Raw genomic sequence first — 26,099 nt, forward strand, 5'->3', positions numbered from 1 at the left:
TTTTTTGTTACCAAGATTTTGTATATCTTTCCCTCTCCTGATTTTAGAAGTGCAGATATATCTTATCTGCAGTTTTCCCATTTTGCAAACTATGGATACTCCACATAACTTCTTCTGGAGGAATCTGCAGAACTCCATATTTCATAGTTGTCTTCTTTGATTCATCATCCTGATATAATATTGAGTAAAATTCTTCAATTTTTTTTGCTATAGTATGTCTATCTCTGGTTTCCCATCTCGTAGTTTGACTGCAACCATCTGTTTACTGCTGTTCATCAATCAAAATAATGAGTTATAAATCATGCGTATATTACCTCATGTCTCGGTCACAGCTGAAGTACAGGGCAATCAAAATACATTGAACACTGTGGAAGCGATATCTAAGAAACATAAATAAATAGCTACAAAATTTACCACCAGGGGATGTTGTAAACATCAAATGCATGGGATTTGCATATCACATGACTTGACAAGTGCCAGGAGGGTTTAAAAAATTGGACACAGGATTTTTCCCTTCATTCTGGTTGTTAATACTGTCTGCAGTGATGGCACTAACCTGTTTTGCAATGTACTACCTAAACAATTGCAATACTGTTGCTGTTCTGCAAATTTCAGTGCATGAAAAAATGTTGATGAGGTCCACTATCTTCTGCGACAAATGATTAGTCGTTAAACAGGGCTGTTCTGAGTGAGACCTGGCAGAGGTTGTAAACCAATCAGTTCACAACAAGTGAATGAAATTGGTACTGCTGTCGTGGAACAGGCCATGAATAACAGCTTTGGTTCCTACAGTGCACGTGCTGTATCAAGCCACATGGATGTGCCTTATTCAATTGTCTGGAAAATTCTATGGAAGATTATTATTACTATTATTACGGGCAACTCCAAGGAGTCCTTAGACTCATCGAGGGAGGGCCTAAACATATCAAGAACAACTATTCGGCATTCGCACAGTATCTATCATACTTTACTTTGAACTCATTTACAGTCCCATGGCACCCACAACAAACTCTGGCAGCTTATTCCACTCATTCACCACTCTCCAAGTAAAAAACCTAGATCTAACACCCTTTCAAACTACACTCTTGATCGGTTTCTATGGATGGCCCCTAGTTCTCCCATCACAAAACCTGTTCTGAAAAATTTCCTCTGAATTAATCTTGTAAAAACCCTTCAGTAATTTTAATGTCTCAATCATATCACCCCTCTTCCACCTATCAACCAATTTCTGTAACCCACAGATCTTCAACCTGTTCTCGTAAGGTTCATTCCATAGACCAGTTATCATCTTGGTCACTCACTTCTGGATCCTCTCTACCTCCTCCCAATCAAGAAGAAACCCTGGGGTCCAGTAGTCAAGATGGAGTCTTATCAAGGCTCGATAAAGAGGAACAATAACTTGCTTATCTCTGCTCGTCAAAGTATTCTTCAGTAACCAAGTGATCTGATGAGCTGATTTAGCCACTTTGGCTATGTGCCCCCTAAACTTCAATTCCCTATCCACCAACACACCCAAATATTTGGCTTCATTAACCTCCTAGAGTACAGTTCCACCAATGTGATATACTGCTGCTAATTTTTTCACCCCAAAATAACCTTGCACTTTGCTACATTAAACTGACATCCATTCTCATTAGCCCAGATTGCCAATCTATCCAAATCATCCTGCAAAATTTTGACATCATGTGCATTCACTATTGCTCTACCCAACTTTGCATCATCAGCAAATAAATGAACAGTTCCTCTGAGATCCTTTCCTATATCGTTAATGAACAAATTAAATAGCAGTGGTCCAAGAACAGAACCCTGTGGCACACCACTAGTAACAGGCTTTCATTTGGACTCCACTCCTGAATAAACTACTCTCTGATATCTCTCCATCAACCACCCTCCTATCCAATCTCACCAACTGTATATCCACCTCCATGTGCTGCGGTTTACTGATTAGAATTACATGTGGTATCCTGTCAGAGGCCTTAGCAAAGTCCAGCAGTATCACTGTAAATCCATTACCCTTATCCAGTTCAGCAGTCACTGTATTATAAAACATGAGCAAGTTACTGAGGCATGATCTAACCTTCATAAAACGATGCTGTCCTCCATACAGTATCTCATTTTCATCTATCCATTCTGGTATTTTGCTCTTGACTAGTATCTCCAAAACCTTGACAACAATTCCTGATATGCTGATTGGTCGGTAATTTGCAACAGCAGTCTTGGAACCTTCTTTATGCAATGGAACTATTTTCCTCCTCTTTCCACCCCCTCAGGACTAACCCAGAGCTGAGACTTAAATTAAACAATATGGTGAAGGGAACTGACAATTCCTTTGCTGCTTCATGTAAGACTCAAGCTGGTATACCATCCAATCCCACAGATGTATTTATATTAAGGTTCTGTAATATACTATTCACCTCCATTTCATTCACTTCAGTTCCTGTCAGCCATTCATTCTCTCATTCCTGCAATATCACAGCCTGGAACTTAGTTTGCATTGCTAATTTCCTTTCATAATCTGATTTTGATTTTCTTACCACAGTAGTTACTTTTCTGGCCTGTGCTTTGTACTGTTTGTGTGCCTGCTGGTCACCTTTCTCCTTAAATTTCATCCACAATTGTTTCTTATTTTGCAGCTCAGGCTTAATGGTGTTATTCATCCATTTAACTCCCACTTGATTTTCTCTTCAGACTCTAGGTATACAGTCATCCATTACCTCCCTCAAATGCACCTTAACCATTTCCCATGCACTATCAACATCCAGCCCTTGCAGTTTAACATGCCATGGCACTGATCCAAGCATTCTCCTAAGCTTGTCATACTTATCAGCCTGGTAATTCCACGTGTACCCTGTCTTAATTGAAAATTCCACACATTTAGCCACTTCCTTGGTCAAGACCTTATGATCACTCTCTCACCAATTGGTGGCAATATGGTCTATATTCATAATAGTCAATTTCTCAGATGCAATTACTAGGTCAAAGCACTCTCAAACCCCTAGTATATTCCCTTGCATGCTGTCTCAGGTAGTTATCCCTTAGTAACTGCATAAAATTCATTTCCTTCCTCCCATTTGTTCTCTCCTCCCTCCAATCAATGTTACCATAGTTGAAATCCCCCATAATAATTACCTGTCCTCCACTCATTGAGTCTATTTGCCTATGCATACTGTCTCCATCATCTCTTCCATCTCCTGGTCTATAGCAGCACCCAACTGTAAATTTTATTCTGCTGACCTCAATCTCACACGAGATAGCCTCAAATGTGCTATTTTCACTATGTTGTTGAAGTTGAACTTCTATTCTCTTTGGTTGCAGTTCATCAGCTATCATCAATAACACTCCCCCCCCCCCCCCAATCTTTTCTCTTTGTCTTTCCTGAACACACTATACTCCTCACATTCTATTCCACTAACTATATCATCTTCTGTTAGCCATGTCTCACTAATACCAATAACCTGTGGCCAGGAAGAACTAACCAATGCCAAAAAATTACTCCTCCTTATTTCATATATTCCTGGCATTAGTGTACATAAAGTACAGAAGTTCCCTAGCCCCACCCCTATTTTGATGCCTTATACTAACTATCCCATTTTGGTTTGTTATCCTTCATCCTAACTCAGGCATATTATACACATTCTTACACTCAACTGCCTCACTGATGTCTGCATGTCCACTTAACAGCATCCCCACCCTCCCTAAAAGCTCTAGTTTCCCTGATTCTGCACATCCACTTTCACTTCATTCAGCAACAATTTTTTCCAGTCTCCGAACACCAAATCCATTCAGATGCAAACCATCCCTCTTTTATAAGTCCTTTCGCCGGTCAAACTCACTCCACACCACTCCTGCATAACCTATGCATAGAGTCGTTTGCAATTATGTCCTCCCTTCTCAACTCTATTCTGTCATACCGCGGCAACAGACTAACTATTTTAACTCTCTCACTCTTTCCTTTTGCTACCGCTAGTAATTCTTTCAAGTCCTCTCTCAAGCTTCTATACCATCTTGAGAGAGGACATTTTTCACCTTTTAAATCATTCATTCTGGGCACTACTATCATTTCTTTTACATATCATTTCTTATGCTTCTGTGCTCTAATAGCCTCACTTATATTATTAATTTTTGCACCTGGAAAGCACGATTTTGTCAAACTCTCATCTATTATACCTTTTACTACTGAATCACCATATAACACTCGCTCCTTAATTTTTATTTCACTCCTGATCATGTTCTCATTTATCTTATCATGCACTTGCTTCTTTTTGTTAGCTGATTCACTCAGTAGATATTTTTGTAATCACTCCAGCTGCCACTTTGCCCTATGTATCACTCCGTGCAACCAAGCTATCTCCCTCATTGCAGTTAACTCTTCATTTTTTTTATCAGTCAAACCATTCTCTGGCACTGTACTTTTACTTTCTCCATCAACTGTATCACTTTTAAAACTCACTCTCTATGCTATCTGGCGTTACATCACAATTTTCTATCGCATTCTGACTTTTATCCACTACGTCAATCTCGCAAACCTGAGACACACTCCAGATCCTAGCTTTTCATGACACTTTTGGCACACTTTCCCACTACTATCGCTCTCAAACCAAACTCCAGCTGCTCTCAGTAAAAAAAAAAAAGATTCTACATCTCTATCCATTCAAGATAACCCTGATACAGGAGTTGCGCCTGCACTTTGAAAGTTGACTGATATTTGCTTTAACATTCCTTGCTCGAGTGGAGTTGGATGCTGCATGACCATGGATGATTTTGTGGGGAGATGAAGCTCACTTTCAGCTGAACAGAACTGTGAATACTCAAAATTGCCAGGTAGGAGCTATGCAAAATCCACATGCAATCCAACAAATTCCTTTGTATTCACCCAAAGTTACTGTCTGGTGTGGGTTTACATCTTCATTTATCATTGGACCATTCTTCTTTGAGGACATTTGCCAGTGGGGTCCTGTGACCTGCTCAGTTACCATCCAGAGGTATCGTGATATGATAAACAATTTTGTTGCCACAGCTGCAACAGCAGATATGAATGGATTCAGTCGTTTTTCAAGCAGGATGGGATCCCTCCACACATTGATTGATTCATACAGGAGATTCTTCCAGAATATTTCACAGAAGCCAGAGTGATCAGTGCATGGCCTCGTTCACTTGATCTGATCCCCTGTGACTTAAGGCTCTGGGGATTTCTCAAAGACAGGGTTTATTAGGATCATCCTGATAACTTGCCAGGGCTGAAAGACAACATAACACAGCACGTGCACAGCTTCAGTCCTGATCAGCTGCATTCTGCCACTGAACACACTGTGCAAAGGATGTAGTTTGTGGCATACTGGAAACAGCAGCACATTGAAGAGTACAGCCTGTGAATGCATAATGGAATTGAATAAAAATGCATTATCGATGCTTGCATCACTTTTCTCCTTATTACACACACACAGAAAAATTACTACATCTCCATTCATTACATCATACAGCACACACATATTGGTGAATTTTGGAACTACTTATTTTTCTCAGATATCGCTTCCACATGATGCACAATGTATTTCCGCAAAGTTTCGCAATATTTGTATCACTGGGTGACACTCCACAAGGCCTTAAAGAGGGATGCTTTAATTTTGATCACCTTGTATATGATATTACAATACAGTATTAGAGTTGAAAGAAATAACTGTAGTAAGTTGCGTAGATTAAATATAAATACAAAAAAATAAAATTAAAAAAAAAAACAACTTATGAACAATTAATAGTGATCAGTTTCTTTACAATGTCTTTACAATTTTGGCTATGTGTCCCCTAAATTTCAGATCCTTATCCAGTATCACCCCAGATCTCTTATTTCCTCCACCTCTGACAATATATCCTCACCAAGCATAAATTCTGCATCCCATTTTTGTTTTCCACATTTTAAAACCTTACATTTTGCAACACTGAACTCACATCCGCAATCACTCAATTTATTCAAGTCTTCTTGTAAGGCCATAACATCTTCTCTACTCTTCATGGTTTGTCCCAACTTTGCATCATCTGCAAACAACTGAATATCCCCATCCAAATCTTCACCAATATCATTAATATACAAGTTAAACAGCAATGGCCCTAAAACAGACCACTGAGGTACACCACTAGTAACTTTCCTTTTCCTGGATATTGCTCCCCTATACACAACTTGTTGATATCTATCAGATAGCCAGTCTCCAATCCAATGCACCAATCTAACAACCAACTCCATCCACTCCAGTTTGACTATCAACTTATCATGCAGTAATCTATCAAAAGCCTTTGCAAAATTAAAGTATATTGCTGTGTATCCTTTTTCTCTGTCCATGGAAGCAGTCACCTTATTGTAATACGTAAGTAGATTACTAAAACATGACCTCCTTTCAGTAAATCTATGCTGTTCCATCAAAGATAATACCATTGTTGTCAACCCAATTCTGAATCCTAGTTCTCAGAGCCGGCGCTAGGGTCTTTGGCGCCCGCATGCAATTTCTATCTAAGCGCCCCTGTAACGATCCGGGAGAGTGTGGTTCTTTTACGATAATAAAAATTTTAATTATTTGAAATTTCTTAAATAACTTTTGACGGAACAGCCATACGTTGGTTCGCTAAATGTAACGAACCGGGAGTGTTGGCTAGGCAGGATAATCGTTAAAAACCGCAATATTCAAAAAATTCTCAAAAGTTAAAGCAAATTTTGATAAAGCCACTTCACTTTAATCGTTGAATATAATGATACAGGGATTATAGCCTTCTCACCGACCTGAATCGCTAGCAAAATTAAAATGAATTTTAATTAAAGTTAAAATTTATTTGTTTAAAAAATTCTTGCATTTTACAAGTTACTAAATTCTTAGTAACTTGTAAAAAGTTTTAATAATTTTTATAAGTGCTTTTAGAAAAATAAAAGAAACTTAAAATAGATGAGAAAATAAGAAAAGAATTCAGAAATAATTAGAACATTTAATATAAGTATTCAAAAAATGACATCTTTACAGAATAACAGAAAATAAATTAAATTACATAAATATACTTGAAATTTTTTTTATTAAAATTTCAAGGATTTTGATTTCATATTCACAAAATTAGAAATAATGGTCTTAACGTTTAATTCTGCACATATATCATTTTCAATAGCTATTAACGCCAAACTACCAAGCCTTTTTTGTGACATACTTGTTCTTAAGTAGGTTTTAATCAATTTCAACTTGGAAAAGGAACGGTCACCGCTCGCTACACTAACAGGTAAGGTTAATACTATTCTTAAAGCAATTGAAAAGTTAGGGAAAGATAAATTATTGAACACAATAAAATTAAGAATATCGAAAGGGCTTTTGAATATTTAAATTATCCTTCCGAAAAATATCCCGAAAAGCACACAACTCGTCATATAGTTCTATTGCATTTACATCTTTATTGTCGCCATCCTTCAAGAGAATCTCTAAATCGTCACAATTTTTTCGTAAATCTTCGTTATTAATTTGTAGTAATCTATACAAGAAATTGAAATTATCACAATATGTTTTTAGTTGTTCAAAACGTTCTATTAACGAACACATTGCAACGTCTATAAGTGTATAAAACACATTCCCTCTAAATTTATCTTCTGGCAATTGTGGCGTTTCGTCATGATGCTCGTAGTCAAATTGTCGTGTCTTCTTTTGTCGTCAAACTTCCGTACCAGTTTTAAATTCTTGTTCTCCATCCACCTCTTCACTCAGTTCTTTTGCCATTTTTAGAACTTCTTTAAAATTTGTATCTGATCGATACTCTTGTAAGAATATTTTTAAGTTTTCGATAGATTCTAAAGCAAGTGTAATGTTCATATTTTTGTCTTGAAGCATCTTATTCACAGGGTTTATTCTGTTATGTAAATCATGCCAAGTTATAAGAGAGCAAATAAATCTGTAGTCCTTTATTTTAGCACATAATGTTTGTGCTTCATGCTGAGTTTCTGTATTAAAATTTTCATTATTTAAAATTTCAAAAAGTGCATCATAAATTTCTCCTAACTGATATCGTAGAGGGCGGATTGCATTAATTTTACTTTCCTATCGCGTTTATGATGGCTGTTTCAATGTTAGTTTTTTTACGAACTTTAAAAGGATTGCCCAACGTTTGTAAGAGAATGAAAAGAAATTTTATATTTCTTGAATAATTGCAAAGAAACTAATTGTATCTGCATTCACTTTGGCTGAATCGTTAATTATTAAATTTAGAGTATGAGCAGCACATGGCACGTAAAACGCTTGAGGATTTTTGCTCAAAAGCAAATTTTGGAGCCCATATTTTTTCCCTTGCATATTTTCCCCATTTTCATACCCTTGACCTCGCATGTCTTCAATGGGAATATTCCATTTTTCCAGTTGTTCCACTATTGTTGCACATAAACCACGTCTTGTGGAATCTGATATATCTGCAAAACCTAAAACGTTTTCCCTGATCTTGACAATTCTATTGTCACAGGAAACAAAGCGAATAATAATGGTCATTTGTTCTGTTTTACTTGCATCAGGTGTGCAGTCTAAAATTATGGAATAATATTTAGATTTTCGAATTTATAATAAAATTGTATCCCTGATTGTGTTACTTAAAGTTTCCAATATTTCATTTTGACTGTCTTTACTCAAATAGTGTACCTTATTGTATTCGTTGTAGGGCCCTTTCAACATGAGTTTCCATAACGGGATTAAACATAGCAAACAGATCGACTAATTTTAAAAAATTGCCGTTACTCCTTTCATATAATTTATCAGATGATCCGTGAAAAGCTAAATTTCGACTACCAAGGAATTTTATAATTTCAATCAAGCGTTCTAAAACACTCGTCCAATGTTTCTTTTCCATCTCATATATGCTTTGAGTCTGGAAATCAATAGTAGTTTTGTTTTTTTAAATTTTTATCAAGTTCCTTCCATTTAAAGAAATTTTTCTTGTGAGTTAAACTAGTCTCATGTCTATGTAAAGTTGTACTTACATTTCTCCAATCGTTATAACCTTCTACAAGACTCAGTAGGTAATTCAGTTGATTTAGTAGGTGCAACAAGTTTGCAACAAAAGGAAAAAAAGAATTTAAAGTTTCGGAATAAATGAGCCATGTTCTTGGCACGAGCTCCCGTTTTCCATTTTTCTATTATAATATGTGTCGCCAAATTTATGACCATTATGTATCTCTGGGATATATTATATTTTTCTTTTGAACAGGCCCCATTTCAATTAAAACAGCTCGTAATTTTTCATCAATATTTCCCCATTCACCTGGATCTAAATTTACAAAGACTAGCAATGTGTTAGTTTTCTGGTCAACTACAACTAAATCTTGTTGTAGTTGACTAAATCCTAACTATTTTTCACTTAAATCATGTTCAATTATCTTGTTCAATAGTTGCAATAGTACTTTCATGAAAACTGGATGATGTGCACGGTTCTGCAACTCTGATTTCTGATGTATCGAGTTGGTTACAATCTGCATCAGAATATTTTAATATTTTAACAAATTTATTAAGAGCCCCAGTTTGTTTCTTAATATCTGCTTCTTTTGCAGCATGACACTTACAATTGTGTGCACTGAATAACTTTTTTTTTAAATTTTTGATTCCATTTCTATTTTACACCCACAAGAAATTATTACACAACACGACACAGAGATGAAATAATAGTCGGCACTGCGCTACTGTCAGTAGCCTACTGAGATGCATACCATATGACTGGTTAACTAGCAACAAATGTTTTGTACGAAAATTTGTTTCTGCGCATAAAAACTGTTCATCATTTCACTTTAGATAGATTACAGTAGACACAACATTCTGCAGGCAAGCATTTAGCCTGCTCTAGCTGCAAATTGTAAACAGCCGGCTGATTAAAGAGGCAACAATATACATTTTTTTAAAATTTTTATTCGCTTACCAAAAGTGGCCCACTGGGCACTCACATCCTTTCGTCCGGGCTTCGAGTCAAGCAAGCCGGACTTCTCACCCATTTAAAGTTTGAGAATAGGCTGAGGTCGTTTCGGCCCCAAGGCCTCTAATCATTCACTTTACCGGATGAGACTGATTCCTGACCTTATTTATTTTAATATTGATCATTCTAAGAATTTTTTGTTTTTATGATAAAAATTTTGTTTCTTAAATATTAACTTATGAACCACTCCCTGGCAGGGGCACCCCCATCGTAGCGGCGCCCGCATGCTCTGCATGCCTGCTTCTGCCGGCCCTGCTAGTTCTCACAAGCTTCTCCAACAACTTAACTACAACACCTGACACACAGGATAGGCCTATAGTTTGATGCTTGAGTTCTATCATCTCCTTTATGAAGTGGCACAATCTTGCCCTCCTTCCACTCCTTAGGAACTTGACCCGGTGCAAGACTTGTATTAAAAAAAAATATGTCAAGGCTGGCGTCAAGTCACTGGCACATTCCTTCAGAATACGTGGTGATATATTATCAAGTCCCACAGTCTTATTTACATCTAGTTTGCTCAACTCCCCATACACCTCTTGCTCACTTACAGTCAGTCTCTCTTCTCCATCATCAACTGCTCTCAATCTCTCTCTCTCTATGAAGTCACATTCACAAGATCGAAAACAGCTTTGCATGCTCATTAAGTATCTCCACCACACGTTTTGCAACAGCTGTCTTTATGCCATTTTCTCCAATCAGTGTCATCCTTCCATAATCATTCTTTCTTTTGCTGGCTACATATCGAAAGAACTCCTTAGGATTCTTTTTGGTTTCATTAGTTAATTGCTGTTCATACTTCTCTTTAGCTACCCTCAACAATCAATTCAATCACCTTACCTGGTGTTTGTAATCCTCGTGGAATTGGTTATTTCCACTTCTCTTATGCTGCCTCCATAATGCCCTTTTTCTCTGTATCACATGCTTAATCTCTTTATTCATCCATTTCACACTTACCTTATTTAACCTTCTCACCCTTGAGAAAGTTTAAACATGTCACCATTTAGACATACATTTAGATTACATTAAATCTCGATATGCAGTTAGGTATTTGTTCTTTCAAACATCCTTTTATCATTTCCAATGCACTGCTAACATGTTTTCCCCTTAAGTATATTCTCCCATGGTACTGCTCCAAGCAATTTTCTAAGTTTTTCATAGTTCCAGGTTTGTAATTCCAGATCAAACCATTTTTTACTGAAAATTCCATATACTTAGCCACCTGCCATGTCAAAACTTAATGACTGCTCTCACCAACTGGCAGAATATATCTATCTTAGTTATACACAAATCCTGAGATATAATCACAAGGTCCAGCATTCTCAATTCCCTTGTATCTTCCATTACATGCTGCCTTAGGTAATTATTCCCAAGCAGCTGCATAAATTCCATTTCTTTCTACTGTATGACCTTTCCTCCTTCCAATCTCTATATCCCCATAATTAAAATCACCCATACTTTGCATTCCCTGGCCTATAGCAGCAGCCAACCAAATACTTCATTATGTTAGCTTGTATCTCAGACTAGACAGTCCCAAAAGCACTGTTTTCCATTTTATTGATTTCCTGCTGAACTAGCACTCTTTTATTCTGCAACTCATTTGATATCATCAGTAATTCCCCTCCCCTATCCTATTTGCTCTAATGGTCTAAAAATACTATAATATAACCATCACTTTCTGTGATTATGATTACATCATCCTTAGTTAGCCATGTCTCACTGATACCAATAACTTATGGCCAATAGGAACTAACCAGTACTAAAAATCTTCCTGTTCATAATACTTCTGGCATTAGTGTACATAAATGATATAAACCTCATAGATCCATAATTAACCTAAAGCTAAGTATCCACAATCCCATTCCTATTTATTGCCTCAAAGACTAAAGTCTGCATTTTATCATCAATCATACACCAATTTGTTTATCAGTACTTTTATGTACACTCATCTGCTTCCTCTCTAATAACTCTAGTTTCCCTTATTTTGCACAGCAGCACTTTTCCTAGACTCCTAACACCAAATCTATTTAAATGCAAACCATCTGCCTTATATTAGTCTTTTTGGCCATTAAATTCATTCTACACATCCATAAACTGTACTCCATTCTTCTTACACAACCTATGCAATCAATCATTTTCAATGATGGCCCTTCTTCATAACTCACCTCTATTATACTACAGCACCAGACTCACTCTTCTCTTTTGCTACAGTCAGTAACTCTTTGATTTTTTTTTTTGTACCTGCCCAAATAATCAACTCTTTCACTCTTTAACCCTTTGCATGCTAATAGCATATTGAAATTTCTGAAAATTTCTGGAATAAATTATGCTGACACAATAATGAATTTAATAACTAAATTAGATGTTTTGCTAGCATCATCAAATATATTTTTAAGATACATATTCAATGGAGACTAAAATAACAATGACTTCCAGAACAAGGACAGTGACATGCATCGAAGGGTACAGTGATACTTTCTACAGCAGCGGTTCCCAAACTGTGTGCCACAGCACACTGAACCGCCATGAAATATTCCAATACTTTCACTGAAATGACATGTGATTTTAGAATCAGACCATCAATGTGCGATTTATTTTTTTAACTTAACCAACCTAACTGCACCAACTATGTGCTGCAATTGTTAGGTAGGCCTATGTTCTGACTTTGGACACCATGGAAAAATCCTGATACACTAAGGGTGCCGTTAACTGAAAAAGTTTGGAAACCACTGCTCTACAGTGATGTTTTGTTGTTATTACTGACAGACAGAGAGGACACTGCACCACCAAAATTTATTCTGAATCAATTGTAACAGAAATGAGCTGATTCTAGGAACAGTCTCTGTGATTTAAACCAGGATCTGTGTAGTAGCTTTGATTTTTTTTTTTTCCACCTGATGTCTTCATCTAAGGCATGCTGAGCTAGTGCACTTTTTGGTTATCCATACTGAATATATATTTTTTTATGTTATTTTTTTCTGATAATGGCAGTCCATTCTGTTTGTTCAAAATACTGGATCTCATATTGACAGGGAATACTGTAGACATCTGGAAGAAGAGAGGATTCTGGTGCTCCTTAATTTGTCTGAGGAAATTGGAGACTTTGTCCAGAGGTTTGTAAACTGTTCTGATTTTGTGTCATTTCAAAAGTGAGTCCAGTTTAACTTTTGTACCTTTGATATAAGGTAAGGTGATGTGAAGTGGCACGTAAGTATCTGCTTGTGAGTGTGTGTGTGTGTGTGTGTGTTGGTTTCCAATAGATTAAATATAAGGGACCTATCATGTATAGCTTAAAAATGCATTTGATAATACTAGTTTGACATGCAAAATGTCAGGTTGTAAATACTTATTTTAGTTATTTTTAGTTCTTTCATTCCTCGGTATACATAATTTATTCCAGAAATGTTCAACATCAAGAGAACATGATTGTGTGTGCATGTGTGTGTGTGTGTGTGGGGGGGTATTGCTGATGATAGCAGAAAATTGCACCCAGAGAGTAAAAGCTCAGCATGAAGAGAGGGTCACAAGAAGGACAGTGTATCTGAGGCTACCCAGTACAAAATAGAGGTTAACAGAACAGTAAAGACAAGTAAAATTACTCATATAGATATTGTATATAGTTAAAAGTTTATTTTTCACTTGGTTAGACTATAATAAATTTAGTTTAATCCTTTATCCAAGTGTGAGCAAACAAAATTTGCGCCTGAAAGTATCTTCAGGACTGGGGTAAGGTGGTACAACACCAGGCAACTCATTGCAAAGGTGAAGCAAGCTCACAACACTCCTATATCAGTATCTCCCATAATGCAAAACACATCTCCTTGCGGATATGTATAATATTATGCATTAAGGGGAGGGCCACTACTCAGACTAGTTTCGACCTTTATTGAGGTCTCTTCAGTGGGAGCCAGGCCCGAGTGGAGATGGAGATACCAGGCAGAAGCATTAGCAAGGTCATCTCTACCTACAGGAGTTGCCAAACGGTGTGCCACCTTTTTATTAAATTACTCTGGATTTAGAGAAAGATGTTAAAAGTTTATTTTTCACTTGGTTAAACTATAATAAATTTAGTTTAATCCTTTATCCAAGTGTGAGCAAACAAAGTTTGCTCCTGAAAGTATCTTCAGGACTGGGGTAAGGTGGTACAATACCGGGCAACTCGCTGCAAAGGTGGAGCAAGCTCACAACACTCCTATCTCAGTATCTCCCATAATGCAAAACACATCTCCTTACGGATATGTATAATGTTATGCATTAAGGGGAGGGCCACTACCCAGACTAGTTTCGACTTTTATTGAGGTCTCTTCAGTGGGAGCCAGGCCTTTTCCAGTAAATTTCCAGAGTAATTTAATAAAAAGGTGGCACACCGTTTGGCAACTCCTATAGGTAGAGATGACCTTGCTAATGCTTCTGCCTGGTATCTCCACTCGGGCCTGGCTCCCAAAGAAGAGACCTCAATAAAGGTCGAAACTAGTCTGGGTAGTGGCCCTCCCCTTAATGCATAACATTATACATATCTGCAAGTAGATGTGTTTTGCATTATGGGAGATACTGAGATAGGAGTGTTGTGATCTTGCTCCACCTTTGCAATGAGTTGCCCGGTGTTGTACCACCTTACCCCAGTCCTGAAGATACTTTCAGGCGCAAACTTTGTTTGCTCACACTTGGATAAAGAATTAAACTAAATTTATTATGTATATAGTTATATAGTTAGTTGTTACTGTAGGTTGGAAGAGGGGTTGCAAAAGACAGAAGATGGTATGCATTGTAAAATTAACTCAATGAATGTAAGATTACTAATTATTAGGGGGGATTTTTGTGCATTCTTTCTTTCTTTCCAAAGGAAGAAGAAAGAAAAAAATGATCGAAAGAAAATTATAAAAGCTAGTTACCTAAAGCAGCATGTGATGGAGGGGATGGAACTGAGATTTGAGAGTGCTCAACCATAACCAAAGTAGCCACTTTTGGCTCAGAGTGAAGAGAGTGATCATACAACCATGATCCAGGAGGTGACTAAAAATATGCAATATTCAGTTAAGAAGAGATATAATGTGTAATGCATGGTTAAGACCAATTTAGATAGCAGTTTGGAACAGTGTCATGGCATAAGAAACTGGCATGAGCAATGGTCAAGGAGTGTTTGAAGGAGGCAGTATTAACTGTGATACTCATGGTCATAAGGAAAAATTAGGTCAAAATTAAATGGATGAGTAGCATCGTTAAACAAGAGTTGCAGAAAAAAAAAAAACATTTAAGGAAAATCAGCTGTAGAACCAACACTGTTTCAGACAATGACAATAATGTATCCTGTTAGGGTTAGGTAGCAAGAGATGCCAGCACTTGTTTGCCAGTCTCTTCATTGGTTGCCACTTATTAGTGATAATCTTGGGCCAGCCATCTCCCATTGGCTACCAGTGGAGAGTGAACTGCCCACTCAATTTCCAACGCTAGATAGAATTAAAAGATCTTGCCTACTCCCTATAAGAAAATAAAAGGCAATAGCTGATTTAAGGAGAAGGGATGAGCAAGCACATGAGCAGTATGAAGAAAAAGGCAAGAATTTTGACCAGCATGATAAGAAAGGCAAAGCCAGATTATGAGAAGAAATTAGTTGTGCATACTAAAGAAATTTATAAAAAGTTCTTTCTCTTTGTGAAAGTTTTCAGTTCACAGGAAGAATGATTATGGGAGAATAATATGTTAATGACTGTAGATAGTAAGTGAGAGGTGACAGAAGCAGAAAAAAAATTGAATTATTGAGTGATTGCTTTGTCAAGGTGCTTTGTCATTATCTCCACTTTTTAGTGGAGATAATACAGTGACTGATGTAAAAATAGAGATACATGAAAAGTGAATGTGTTTTGAATATTGCAAAACATTTATATGACTACAGCCATAGAATTGGATGGAAGATTAGAATATGTGTTGTAAGGTGCAAGAGAATTGGTAATTCCCTTGTTGAGGCTGTTTACTTTAAATTTCAGTACTGGCAGGGTCCCAAGCGAGAGAGGACAAGATAGTTCCATTACATAAAGAAAGCTCCAAGACATCAAAGAGGAGCATATGGTAGAATTAAATCAAGAAGGCAAGTGAAAGTATACCATATAGTAAGACAGCCAAGTAAAGAGCTGTGTTACACACAGAATTCTCTAGTTGGACTTCTACTATTTAAGTTGTTTAATTATGTGTCACATAAGTCTCTTGGTTGGAAAGAGCTGAAGCTCTAAAAGAAGAGAACAAATTTTCTGTTTCATAGGAGTAAGCTGATCTCAGACCAGAGTTTTTTTTTTTTTAACTCTAGGAGATCAGATTTTGTTTTTGTATGAACAAAATTTGATTTCTTGGAGTTGAAAAAATAAATAAATTCCTGGAGTTAAAAAAAGTTTAAAGCTGAAAAAATTACAAAAATATTTAAAATACCAACAAACTACTTAAGAACACACAGTTACAGACGATTATACAATTCTTTCTAAAAAGGCAGAAGAGCTGCTGTTTAGTTACAAGGTAATGGAACAGTACAATTTAACCTAGCCATAACTGCACAAGCAGAAAGTGTACAACAGTGCAAGTGACCATGCTTAACTTGTAGTTTAGCCTCCCAAAAGAATTTACACACATAACATATCAGGAAGTGCCATGCTCATGCTCATATAGTAGTAATGTATTTCTTTGTTAAATGGTTGCTTTATAGCAATTATTTTAATTATTTTTTTATCTACTTTTATTAAGAGAGTTCACTAAAATGTCACAAAATAAACTGATTAAAGAAAATGTACTTAAAAAATGCTGAACAGAAGATATCAGCTGGCATTGCTTTTAAAGCATGCAAATTACTGCATGCAGATAAAAAAAAAAAAAAAAAAACAGTGCAGTCCAGAAAGCACTGTAAGTACAATGATTTGCTCGCCCATAGTAATACTTACCCTGTGTAAATTTTACGCATCTACCTGATAAAAAAATAATAATAAATATATGTAATAAATAAATATATGTATATTGAAACATAATATCATTTTATACATAGTCTTGAATAAAGACAAGTAAAATTACTCATATAGATATTATGTATATTATGTGGGTTTTTATCATACATTATATAGACTGGGTGGAGTGGATTAAGATAAAATTTTTGCACTGACTGAGCCTCACTCACCTGAGAATCCTTGGAATAAGTGCAAGTGAAACATGGTTGTATAAAGATGATATTCTGATAGGAACAGAAACTGATGCATGTGATATTTTTTGTGAGGATGAGAAGGGCTGCTGATGATACAGGGAAATTATGCATAAAAGAATGGGAGTGGCAGTAATTTTGAACTAGGATGATGTGAGGTGGAGTTGAAGAGTATGAAATATTTAGATGGATGCTGCTATAGGACTGGGAATATGGAAGGTGGTGACAAGGTAACATATAGGTGAATATGAAAGGTGGTGACAAGGTAACATATAGGTGAATATGAAAGGTGGTGACAAGGTAACATATAGGTAAACTAGCCTATAAATATGACAGAGAAGCAAAAGAAGGATGAAATGCAATGGAAGACATTAAAGAGCAGAAGAGTGAGGGATTAGGAGAGAAAGAGAATAAGAAAAGAAGTGATACTTGATGAGAGTGCAATGAAATCATGTTTCCCCTAGTGCAAAGATTAAGGAATGGTAGAGAGGCTATTAGGATGCTAAGAGAGAAAATGAAAGGAATGATTATTTGTGATTTGTTAGGATGCTGAGAGAAAAAGTAAGAGATGATTGCAAATGATCTAGTGAAAAGTGTGGTATGTGAGAAGGTAAGAAAGGGTTGCTGATATTAATGATTAAGAAAAGTAAAAGAGTAAAGATTGTAAGTAAGAGAGTAATTTGTCTACACACACATTTTATTTATTATTATTATTACACCCTCCATGGAGTCGGCAGATTCATCTGGAGGTTCATTCAACTGACAACATATTCAACAAATATAATCTTAAAATCCTTAACAATCCTTGCATTAACAACACATTCTGATAATGCATTCCATTCACTGACAATTCTCCATGTAAAAAATCTGCTCCTCACCATACTTTTACACAACTTTCAAGAATGGCCTCTGGTTCTTCCCCTCACACTATCTACTCATTTTATAATCCACTCTGGATTAATCTGATAAAAATCCTCTCATTAACTTAAATGTATCTATCATATCACCTCTCTTCCTCCTATCCACCAAACTCTGCAATCCACATTTCTTCAACCTCTCTCCTTCCTTATCCTTACATGTTAGAGTACTTCTTATCATAGCAGCACTATGATGTACAGCCTTTGCAACACTAGAAATATACCCTCTAAACTTCAGTTTTACTGTCAAACATCATTCCCAAATTTCTAATTTCATCCATTTCCTGCAGTATGGCTCCATCGATATAGTACACAGCCTTATATTTCTGCACTTCAAAATGCAACACCTTGTGCTTATTGATATTAAAACTACGACCTTACTCTTTTGTCCAAGTAAAAAGTTTATTCAAATCTTCCTGAAGGGAATTACCATCAGCAGTACTACTTATAATTCTTCCCAACTTTGCATCATCAGCAAATAACTGAAGATCTCCCCAGTCAGTCCACATGATATGTCATTTACAAACAAGTTAAACAGCAGGAGCCCAAGAACAGAACCCTGGGGCATGCCACTGGTTACCTTTTTTTTTTTTTGAGACACTGCTCCATCATATTACATATACAACCTGCTGGTATTGCTCAGAGACTTAATCTGTGATCCATTTAACCAATATACTATCTATTCCCATACTCTGCAGCTTTTACATTAACTTATCATGTGGTAATCTATCAAATGCTTTTGCAAAGTTTAAGAATATTACTGTATATAATTCTCCCTTATCTAACACATTTGTTACCTTATCATAAAATGCAAGTAAATTACTAAAACAGGACCTACCCTTTACAAATCCATTCTGGCCATCATAAAGAATGCTATGTCCATTAACCCAATCCTGTATTCTGTTCCTTACCAGTCTCTCCAACACCTTGACCACAACCACAGTTATACAGACTGGCCTATAGTTGGAGACCACTCCACAAGCATGGTTCTGTCTTAGAACCATGCTTGTGGAGTGGAACTATTTTGCCTTCTTTCCACTCCTTAGGAACCCTACCCCTCTGCAAAACTTTCATTAAATAACCAGGTCAGAGGCATTGCAAACTGTGGTGCACATTCCTTAAGAATACGTGGTGATATGTCATCCATTCCCACAGCCTCATTCACATCTAACCCAACCAAGATCTGATACACCTCTGTTTCTTTCACTTCCAATTCTACTTGCCTCTCTTCTATTTATTCCACTGCATCATTTACACCAGTATGAAATATGCCGATAAAGTGCTCGTTCAATAATTCCACTATATCCTTTGCAGCTGTTAGTCTGCTGCCATGACTATGCACCAATGTTAGTCTGCCATAATTATTCTTCCTCTTGCTTGCCATGTAGCAGAAAAATTCCCTTGAGTTAACCTTGGCTTCACCAGCCAATCTCCTCTCATACTGCACCTTTTCTTTCTTTACCATGCTCATCTTTCCTTTCTAGCCTGCACTTTATACTCTTCATGGGTCCGATCACCAACAATTGCCTTGTATCTCTTCCATAACGTTTTCTTTTCCAGCACAGCTTGCTAAATTTCACTGTTCGTCCATTTCACTCTTACTCTATTCAGTCGCTAACCCTTGGTATAAGTTTTAAAAGAGGTATACTGGGAGTAGATATATCGATACAAAATTAATAACGGAAAAAACTCACGTACAAACGCCTTTATAAAGAAACATGTGAAACTCTACTTCATTCTCCTAACTAAAACAGATCCGATGGCTTACGTCTATCCCCCTTTATGGGAGATAGTACTTTACAAATCAGCTCATCTTTCCTAACATTTTATTGTATTGATGTATATTATTTCTGGGAAAACTTCCATGTTACTCCTCTTTATAAACTATTATGATTACATATATTTTGCCTGCTTCAGTTTAGGAGTACCCCTGTTTAAATGTCATTGGCTATTTACTCATGGATTCTTAGGGCATTATGAGTGTAGATGTACTAAAAAGTATATGTAGCCTAAGGAACAGAAAATTGCACATACCTTTTTCTGGGTGTTGTGGCTTTTCCTCAGTCTGCGATGTCGAAAACTGCAGTGTGTGTGTGGGGGGGGGTAGGCAGTTTGGTAGAATAAGTTAGAAAAACCCGGGATTTTTTCGTAACATATAGAAACATATACTTTTATATAGGGTGGGGAAAAAGTGAAAGGGTTAATTTTTTTAAAATAGGGAGGGGGAAGGTGGTTGACGGGGTGTGGACCGTTTCGACTATTCGTGGTCGTCATCTGAACACATTGGGAAAGTGGAACCTATGTCAGGTCGGGTGAGTGCTTCTGCTTTAGAGGTGTTTGTGTTGTCTCCTATTGGTCGGGGTTGTGACCTCAATTTTATGTTGTGAAGCTTCCAAACCTCGGAGATTATGTAGGGCCTGTGTACGTTGATAGAGTTCGCGTCACACTTTATAGCTATTGTTTCCGATATTCTGAGCATTGTTTCATTGTCTTGTCTGTCTATTATGATGGCCTTGTTTATCTGCGGGGTGTGTTTTTGTTCAAGGGTGTGAACAGCTATTTCTGTTTTTCCTGTGTTTTGTATACGATTTTTCTTTTTGATGTTGCGTTTTTTAGTGTTTAAATGTTCTGGAATAGCGATGTTACAGTCACGGAAGTGTTCTTGTAGTCTTGCCCATAAAGACCTGATGGTGGAACCTGTGTAGGTGATGTCACAGTCTTTTTGGCAGGGAAATTTATAGACTGAATTGTGCTGTTCAAATATTTCTTTTTGTGTGTGAGGTTTGGTGGATTTTAGGAGGTTTGCCAGTTTTTGGCTAGTGGTGAATACCAGTTTGTAGTCAGTATGTTTGAAGATGTATTTATAGACTTTGTATGTGTTTTGGGTGTATGGTAGTTTGATAATTTTTTGTGTAGGGAAGTTCGTTTTGGTACTTGGGTTGTTTTGGCAGTTTTTTGCCATCTTGTTTGCGTAGTTAATCAGTTGTGTAGGATAGTTGCGATTTAAGAAGATCTGTGTTAGTTTTTTTATTTCAGCGTTTAGGCTATTTTGATTGGTTGAAAATTTGTAAGCATTTATGAATTGTGATAAGATGACGGATTTTTTAACAGAATACGGATGGTATGAGTGAAAATGGAGGTAGTTTCCGATGTGTGAGGGTTTGTGGTATATTTTCGTGGCTATTTTGTTGTGTGTTCTGGTTAATGTCAAGTTTAAGAAGTTGATGGATTTGTTCTGTTCGGTTTCTGTGGTGAATTTTAATCTGTTGCTGTAGCTGTTTAGGGATGTTTTTAAGGTGGTGATGTGTGTGGGATTACCAATGCACAGAATATCGTCTACGTATCTGCCATAAAAGGTGATGCCGGGGGGAAGGGAAGGGTGGAGTAGAAGTGATTCTATATGTGCCAGGAATAATTCCGCTAGTTGTCCACTGATGTTTTGGCCCATGGGGAGTCCGAAGATTTGTATGTACATGTTGTTGTTGAACTTGAAGAAGTTTGCCGAGATTACTAGTTTTATTAAGTTAATAATGTCAATGGGCGTTAGTTTAGTACGAGAGTGTAGGGTGTGGTCTTCTGTGAGTAGTGTGTGTACGATGTCTAAAGTTCTGGGGACGTCCACGTTAGTGTATAAAGAGGCCGCATCCAAGGAAGTGAGGATGTCTTCTTGGGATAGGGTTAGGTTTTTTATTTTATTTTGAAAAGGTCGTCCGTGTTTTTTATCATGAAGTTAGACATTGTGGTTAAAGGTTTGAGGAGTTTCGCTACGAATTTTGATAAAGGGGCTGTGGTGGTATTTTTGTAGGAGACTATTGGTCTCATCGGGTACCCGTCTTTGTGGGTTTTTATTTGTCCGAACATACAAGGGGTGCGTGTGGTGCGGGGGATTGTGTTTTTCAGTGTGGTTTTGTCACTTTTATTTTCATTTTTTAGGGTGTGTAGGGTATCGTTGATTTGTTTTATGAGGTCGGAGGTGGGGTCAATTTGTATTTTTCGGTAGGTGTGTGGGTCGGTTAAGATGGCTGTTATCTTGTTGTGGTAATCAGCTTGGTTTGTGATGACTACGGTGTCCCCTTTGTCCGCTTTATTGATAATAATGTTCGGGTTCTTCTTTAGGGATAAAAGAGCTTCTTGTAAGTTGGGGGTGATGTTGGGTTTAATTATTATTTTACTGTTTATGATGTTGTTAATTTTGTGGAATATTGTTTCTTTGTTAGGGTCATACTCTAATTTCGCTTGCATTTCGGTAATGATGTCTCTGTTTTGTATGTATTTTGGGGAAACACCAAAGTTTAATCCTTTGTTCAGGATGGTGATTTCGTCGAGCGTGAGATTGTGGTGTGATAGATTGATAATGGAATTGTTTTTTGTTGGTTCTAGGGCGGAAATATCCGAAGGGTTGGAAGCGACGCGATCGTTGTATTGGGTGTTTGTTAGTGTGTACCATTTCTTTGCGTGTCGATCTTCTAATAATAGCGTGTAGTCGTTGATGTGCGATTGGGTATTATCCCAAAAAACTGCCCATTCGTTAGTGGTTAGTAGCTTTTTCAATCTGTTTTTTGTTTTGTGAATGTATGAATATGCTTGTTGTTTCTTTTTAAATCTGTTGTTTATGGCTTGTTTTATGAGGGCACGGGATGCTCGGTAGCAGATTTTTTTGTTTCCGTGAATCGTGCTGTTGCCACGTACCGTCGCGAATTTTGGTGTGATGTTGTGATCGAGGCATTTTTTGAGGAAAGTTATGTGTATTTTTTGAGCGGTGTATGTTAGGATGGTTTTTTGGTATGTACTTTTTGTAAAGTTTATGCACTCATTGAACATGTGACGTGCGACCATGACATATGCTTATGTTGGTATGTGCGTTAGGTGAAGGCTATTTTTAATGGTGTTTGTGATCGAGGGGGGGGGGTTTGGGTGTTGGTGGGGAAGTTATGAGTAGAGAGCCAATGTTAGGAGTTATGGAGTTGTATGTTGTTAGGAGTTGTGTCTTATAACCATACAACTCCTAACATTGGCTCTCTACTCATAACTCCCCCACCAACACCCAACACCCCCCCCCCCCCGATCACAAACGCATTTCGTAGCGAAACTCCTCAAACCTTTAACCACAACATCTAAATTCATGATAAAAAACATGGACGACCTTTTCAAAAAAATAAAAAACCTAACCCTATCCCAAGAAGACATCCTCACTTCCTTGGATGCGGCCTCTTTATACACTAACGTGGACGTCCCCAGAACTTTAGACATCGTACACACACCACTCACAGAAGACCACACCCTACACTCTCGTACTAAACTAACGCCCATTGACATTATTAACTTAATAAAACTAGTAATCTCGGCAAACTTCTTCAAGTTCAACAACATGTACATACAAATCTTCGGACTCCCCATGGGCCAAAACATCAGTGGACAACTAGCGGAATTATTCCTGGCACATATAGAATCACTTCTACTCCACCCTTCCCTTCCCCCCGGCATCACCTTTTATGGCAGATACGCAGACGATATTCTGTGCATTGGTAATCCCACAGACATCACCACCTTAAAAACATCCCTAAACAGCTACAGCAACAGATTAAAATTCACCACAGAAACCGAACAGAACAAATCCATCAACTTCTTAAACTTGACATTAACCAGAACACACAACAAAATAGCCACGAAAATATACCACAAACCCTCACACATCGGAAACTACCTCCATTTTCACTCATACCATCCGTATTCTGTTAAAATATCCGTCATCTTATCACAATTCATAAATGCTTACGAATTTTCAACCAATCAAAATAGCCTAAACGCTGAAATAAAAAAACTAACACAGATCTTCTTAAATCGCAACTATCCTACACAACTGATTAACTACGCAAACAAGACGGCAAAAAACCGCCAAAACAACCCAAGTACCAAAACGAACTTCCCTACACAAAAAATTATCAAACTACCATACACCCAAAACACATACAAAGTCTATAAATACATCTTCAAACATACTGACTACAAACTGGTATTCACCACTAGCCAAAAACTGGCAAACCTCCTAAAATCCACCAAACCTCACACACAAAAAGAAATATTTGAACAGCACAATGTAGTCTATAAATTTCCCTGCCAAAAAGACTGTGACATCACCTACACAGGTTCCACCATCAGGTCTTTATGGGCAAGACTACAAGAACACTTCCGTGACTGTAACATCCCTATTCCAGAACATTTAGACACTAAAAAACGCAACATCAAAAAGAAAAATCGTATACAAAACACAGGAAAAACGGAAATAGCTGTTCACGCCCTTGAACAAAAACACACCCCGCAGATAAACAAGGCCATCATAATAGACAGACAAGACAATGAAACAATGCTCAGAATATCGGAAACAATAGCTATAAAGTGTGACGCGAACTCTATCAACGTACACAGGCCCTACATAATCTCCGAGGTTTGGAAGCTTCACAACATAAAATTGAGGTCACAACCCCGACCAATAGGAGACAACACAAACACCTCTAAAGCAGAAGCACTCACCCGACCTGACATAGCTTCCACTTTCCCAATGTGTTCAGATGACGACCACGAATAGTCGAAACGGCCCACACCCCATCAACCACCTTCCCTCTCCCTATTTTAAAAAAATTAACCCTTTCACTTTTTCCCCACCCTATATAAAAGTATATGTTTCTATATGTTACGAAAAAAACCCGGGTTTTTCTAACTTATTCTACCAAACTGCCTACCCACCCCACACACACACACGCTCTGCAGTTTTCGACATCGCAGACTGAGGAAAAGCCACAACACCCAGAAAAAGGTATGTGCAATTTTCTATTCCTTAGGCTACATATACTTTTTAGTACATCTACACTCATAATGCCCTAAGAATCCATGAGTAAATAGCCAATGACATTTAAACAGGGGTACTCCTAAACTGAAGCAGGCAAAATAGCTGTAATCATAATATTTTATTGTATTGATTTTTTTAAGGAAAGTTATTGACCTTTTTGTTATCTTACACCAGCTACTTAGGTGGCGCTTTTTGGAATTGTTAGTTATTGTTTAATTTGAGCTTAATGTACTGAAGATGCCTGTGACACACAGGCGAAAATTATAATATTAAATAATCTTTGTACGCGAGTTTTTTCCGTTATTAATTTTGTATTAACCCTTGGTATGTAGTCATACATTGCTTTTGTCAGATACTGCCTTATGAGTTTTCATGCATTGTCAACATCTTTTCCGCTCAGCTCATCTACCCAATGTACTGATGCTAACTGACTACAGAGTTATAATCACCTGCTTTATACTTCCACATGTATCCATTTTTGGCAGTGACCTTTTCTTGTTTCATCACTTCCCAAACAAGTAATGATAACTCTCACCAACCAGTGGCAGTGTTAACACTTCATTAACAACTACATCTTCTGAAGTTATCACCAAATCCAAAACATTAAAGCCTCTAGTTGCTTCAATGTCCGTGCAGTTAGTGGCTGTGCGCTTCGCCACCATAAGCCAGGGGAAGGAGTGTCCTAAGTTCGATTCCTCAGAGACGTGAGGAGCTCAAAGATCTTCCTCAGCCATAGCCAAGTTAGCTGGTTTTGGGTGCAGGCAATAGGGTTTTTCCCCCCAGTTTAGCTGGGGTTTTTTCATCCCACAAGCAGGTAAACTGGCCCTGTGAACACACACACATACATGGACTACAGTCATGAATACCTCCATTAGGGATGCAGCAGAAGAGTGCCGTGCCGGCTGCATTATTTCGCTGTGACTCCTCATTAGAAGGAGGCTCAACCCGAATCAGATGGAAGGGAGGGAGAGATAGATAGTTGCTTTTATCACATGCTGCTTAAGATACTTATCTCTCAGAAATTCCACAAACTCACTCTCCTTTTTCCCATACACTATCTCCTCCTTCCAGTCTATATTCCTGTAATTAAAGTCTCCCATTAGGATCACCTTTTTTACATGCCCAACTAATTTTCCTAAACATTTCACAATTGGTATTCTCTGCATTCCCTAGCCTATAACAGCATCCTATCAAGTAT

The 26,099-nt window shown here is 37.4% G+C and overlaps 1 protein-coding gene across 5 annotated transcripts in view; it reads right to left on the reverse strand.

Annotated features, from left to right (window-relative positions):
• Positions 1-26,099, reverse strand: part of LOC150109321 (Na(+)/H(+) exchanger beta-like) — a 489,491-nt gene that overhangs the window by 32,320 nt on the left and 431,072 nt on the right. For 4 of the 5 annotated variants that reach the window (XM_090412496.1, XM_090412495.1, XM_090412497.1 and 1 more), the window contains one exon: positions 16,887-16,910. The exons of the other annotated variant lie outside the window; for it this stretch is intronic. In XM_090412496.1, coding sequence (XP_090268622.1) covers positions 16,887-16,910 — 24 coding nt within the window. The remainder of the gene's footprint in view (positions 1-16,886; positions 16,911-26,099) is intronic. 5 annotated transcript variants of the gene reach the window in all.

Source organism: Typopeltis vanoorti, chromosome 2 (assembly GCF_054136105.1).
Source record: "Typopeltis vanoorti isolate ZY-2024b chromosome 2, IOZ_Tvanoo_1.0, whole genome shotgun sequence".
NCBI lineage: Eukaryota > Metazoa > Arthropoda > Arachnida > Uropygi > Thelyphonidae > Typopeltis > Typopeltis vanoorti.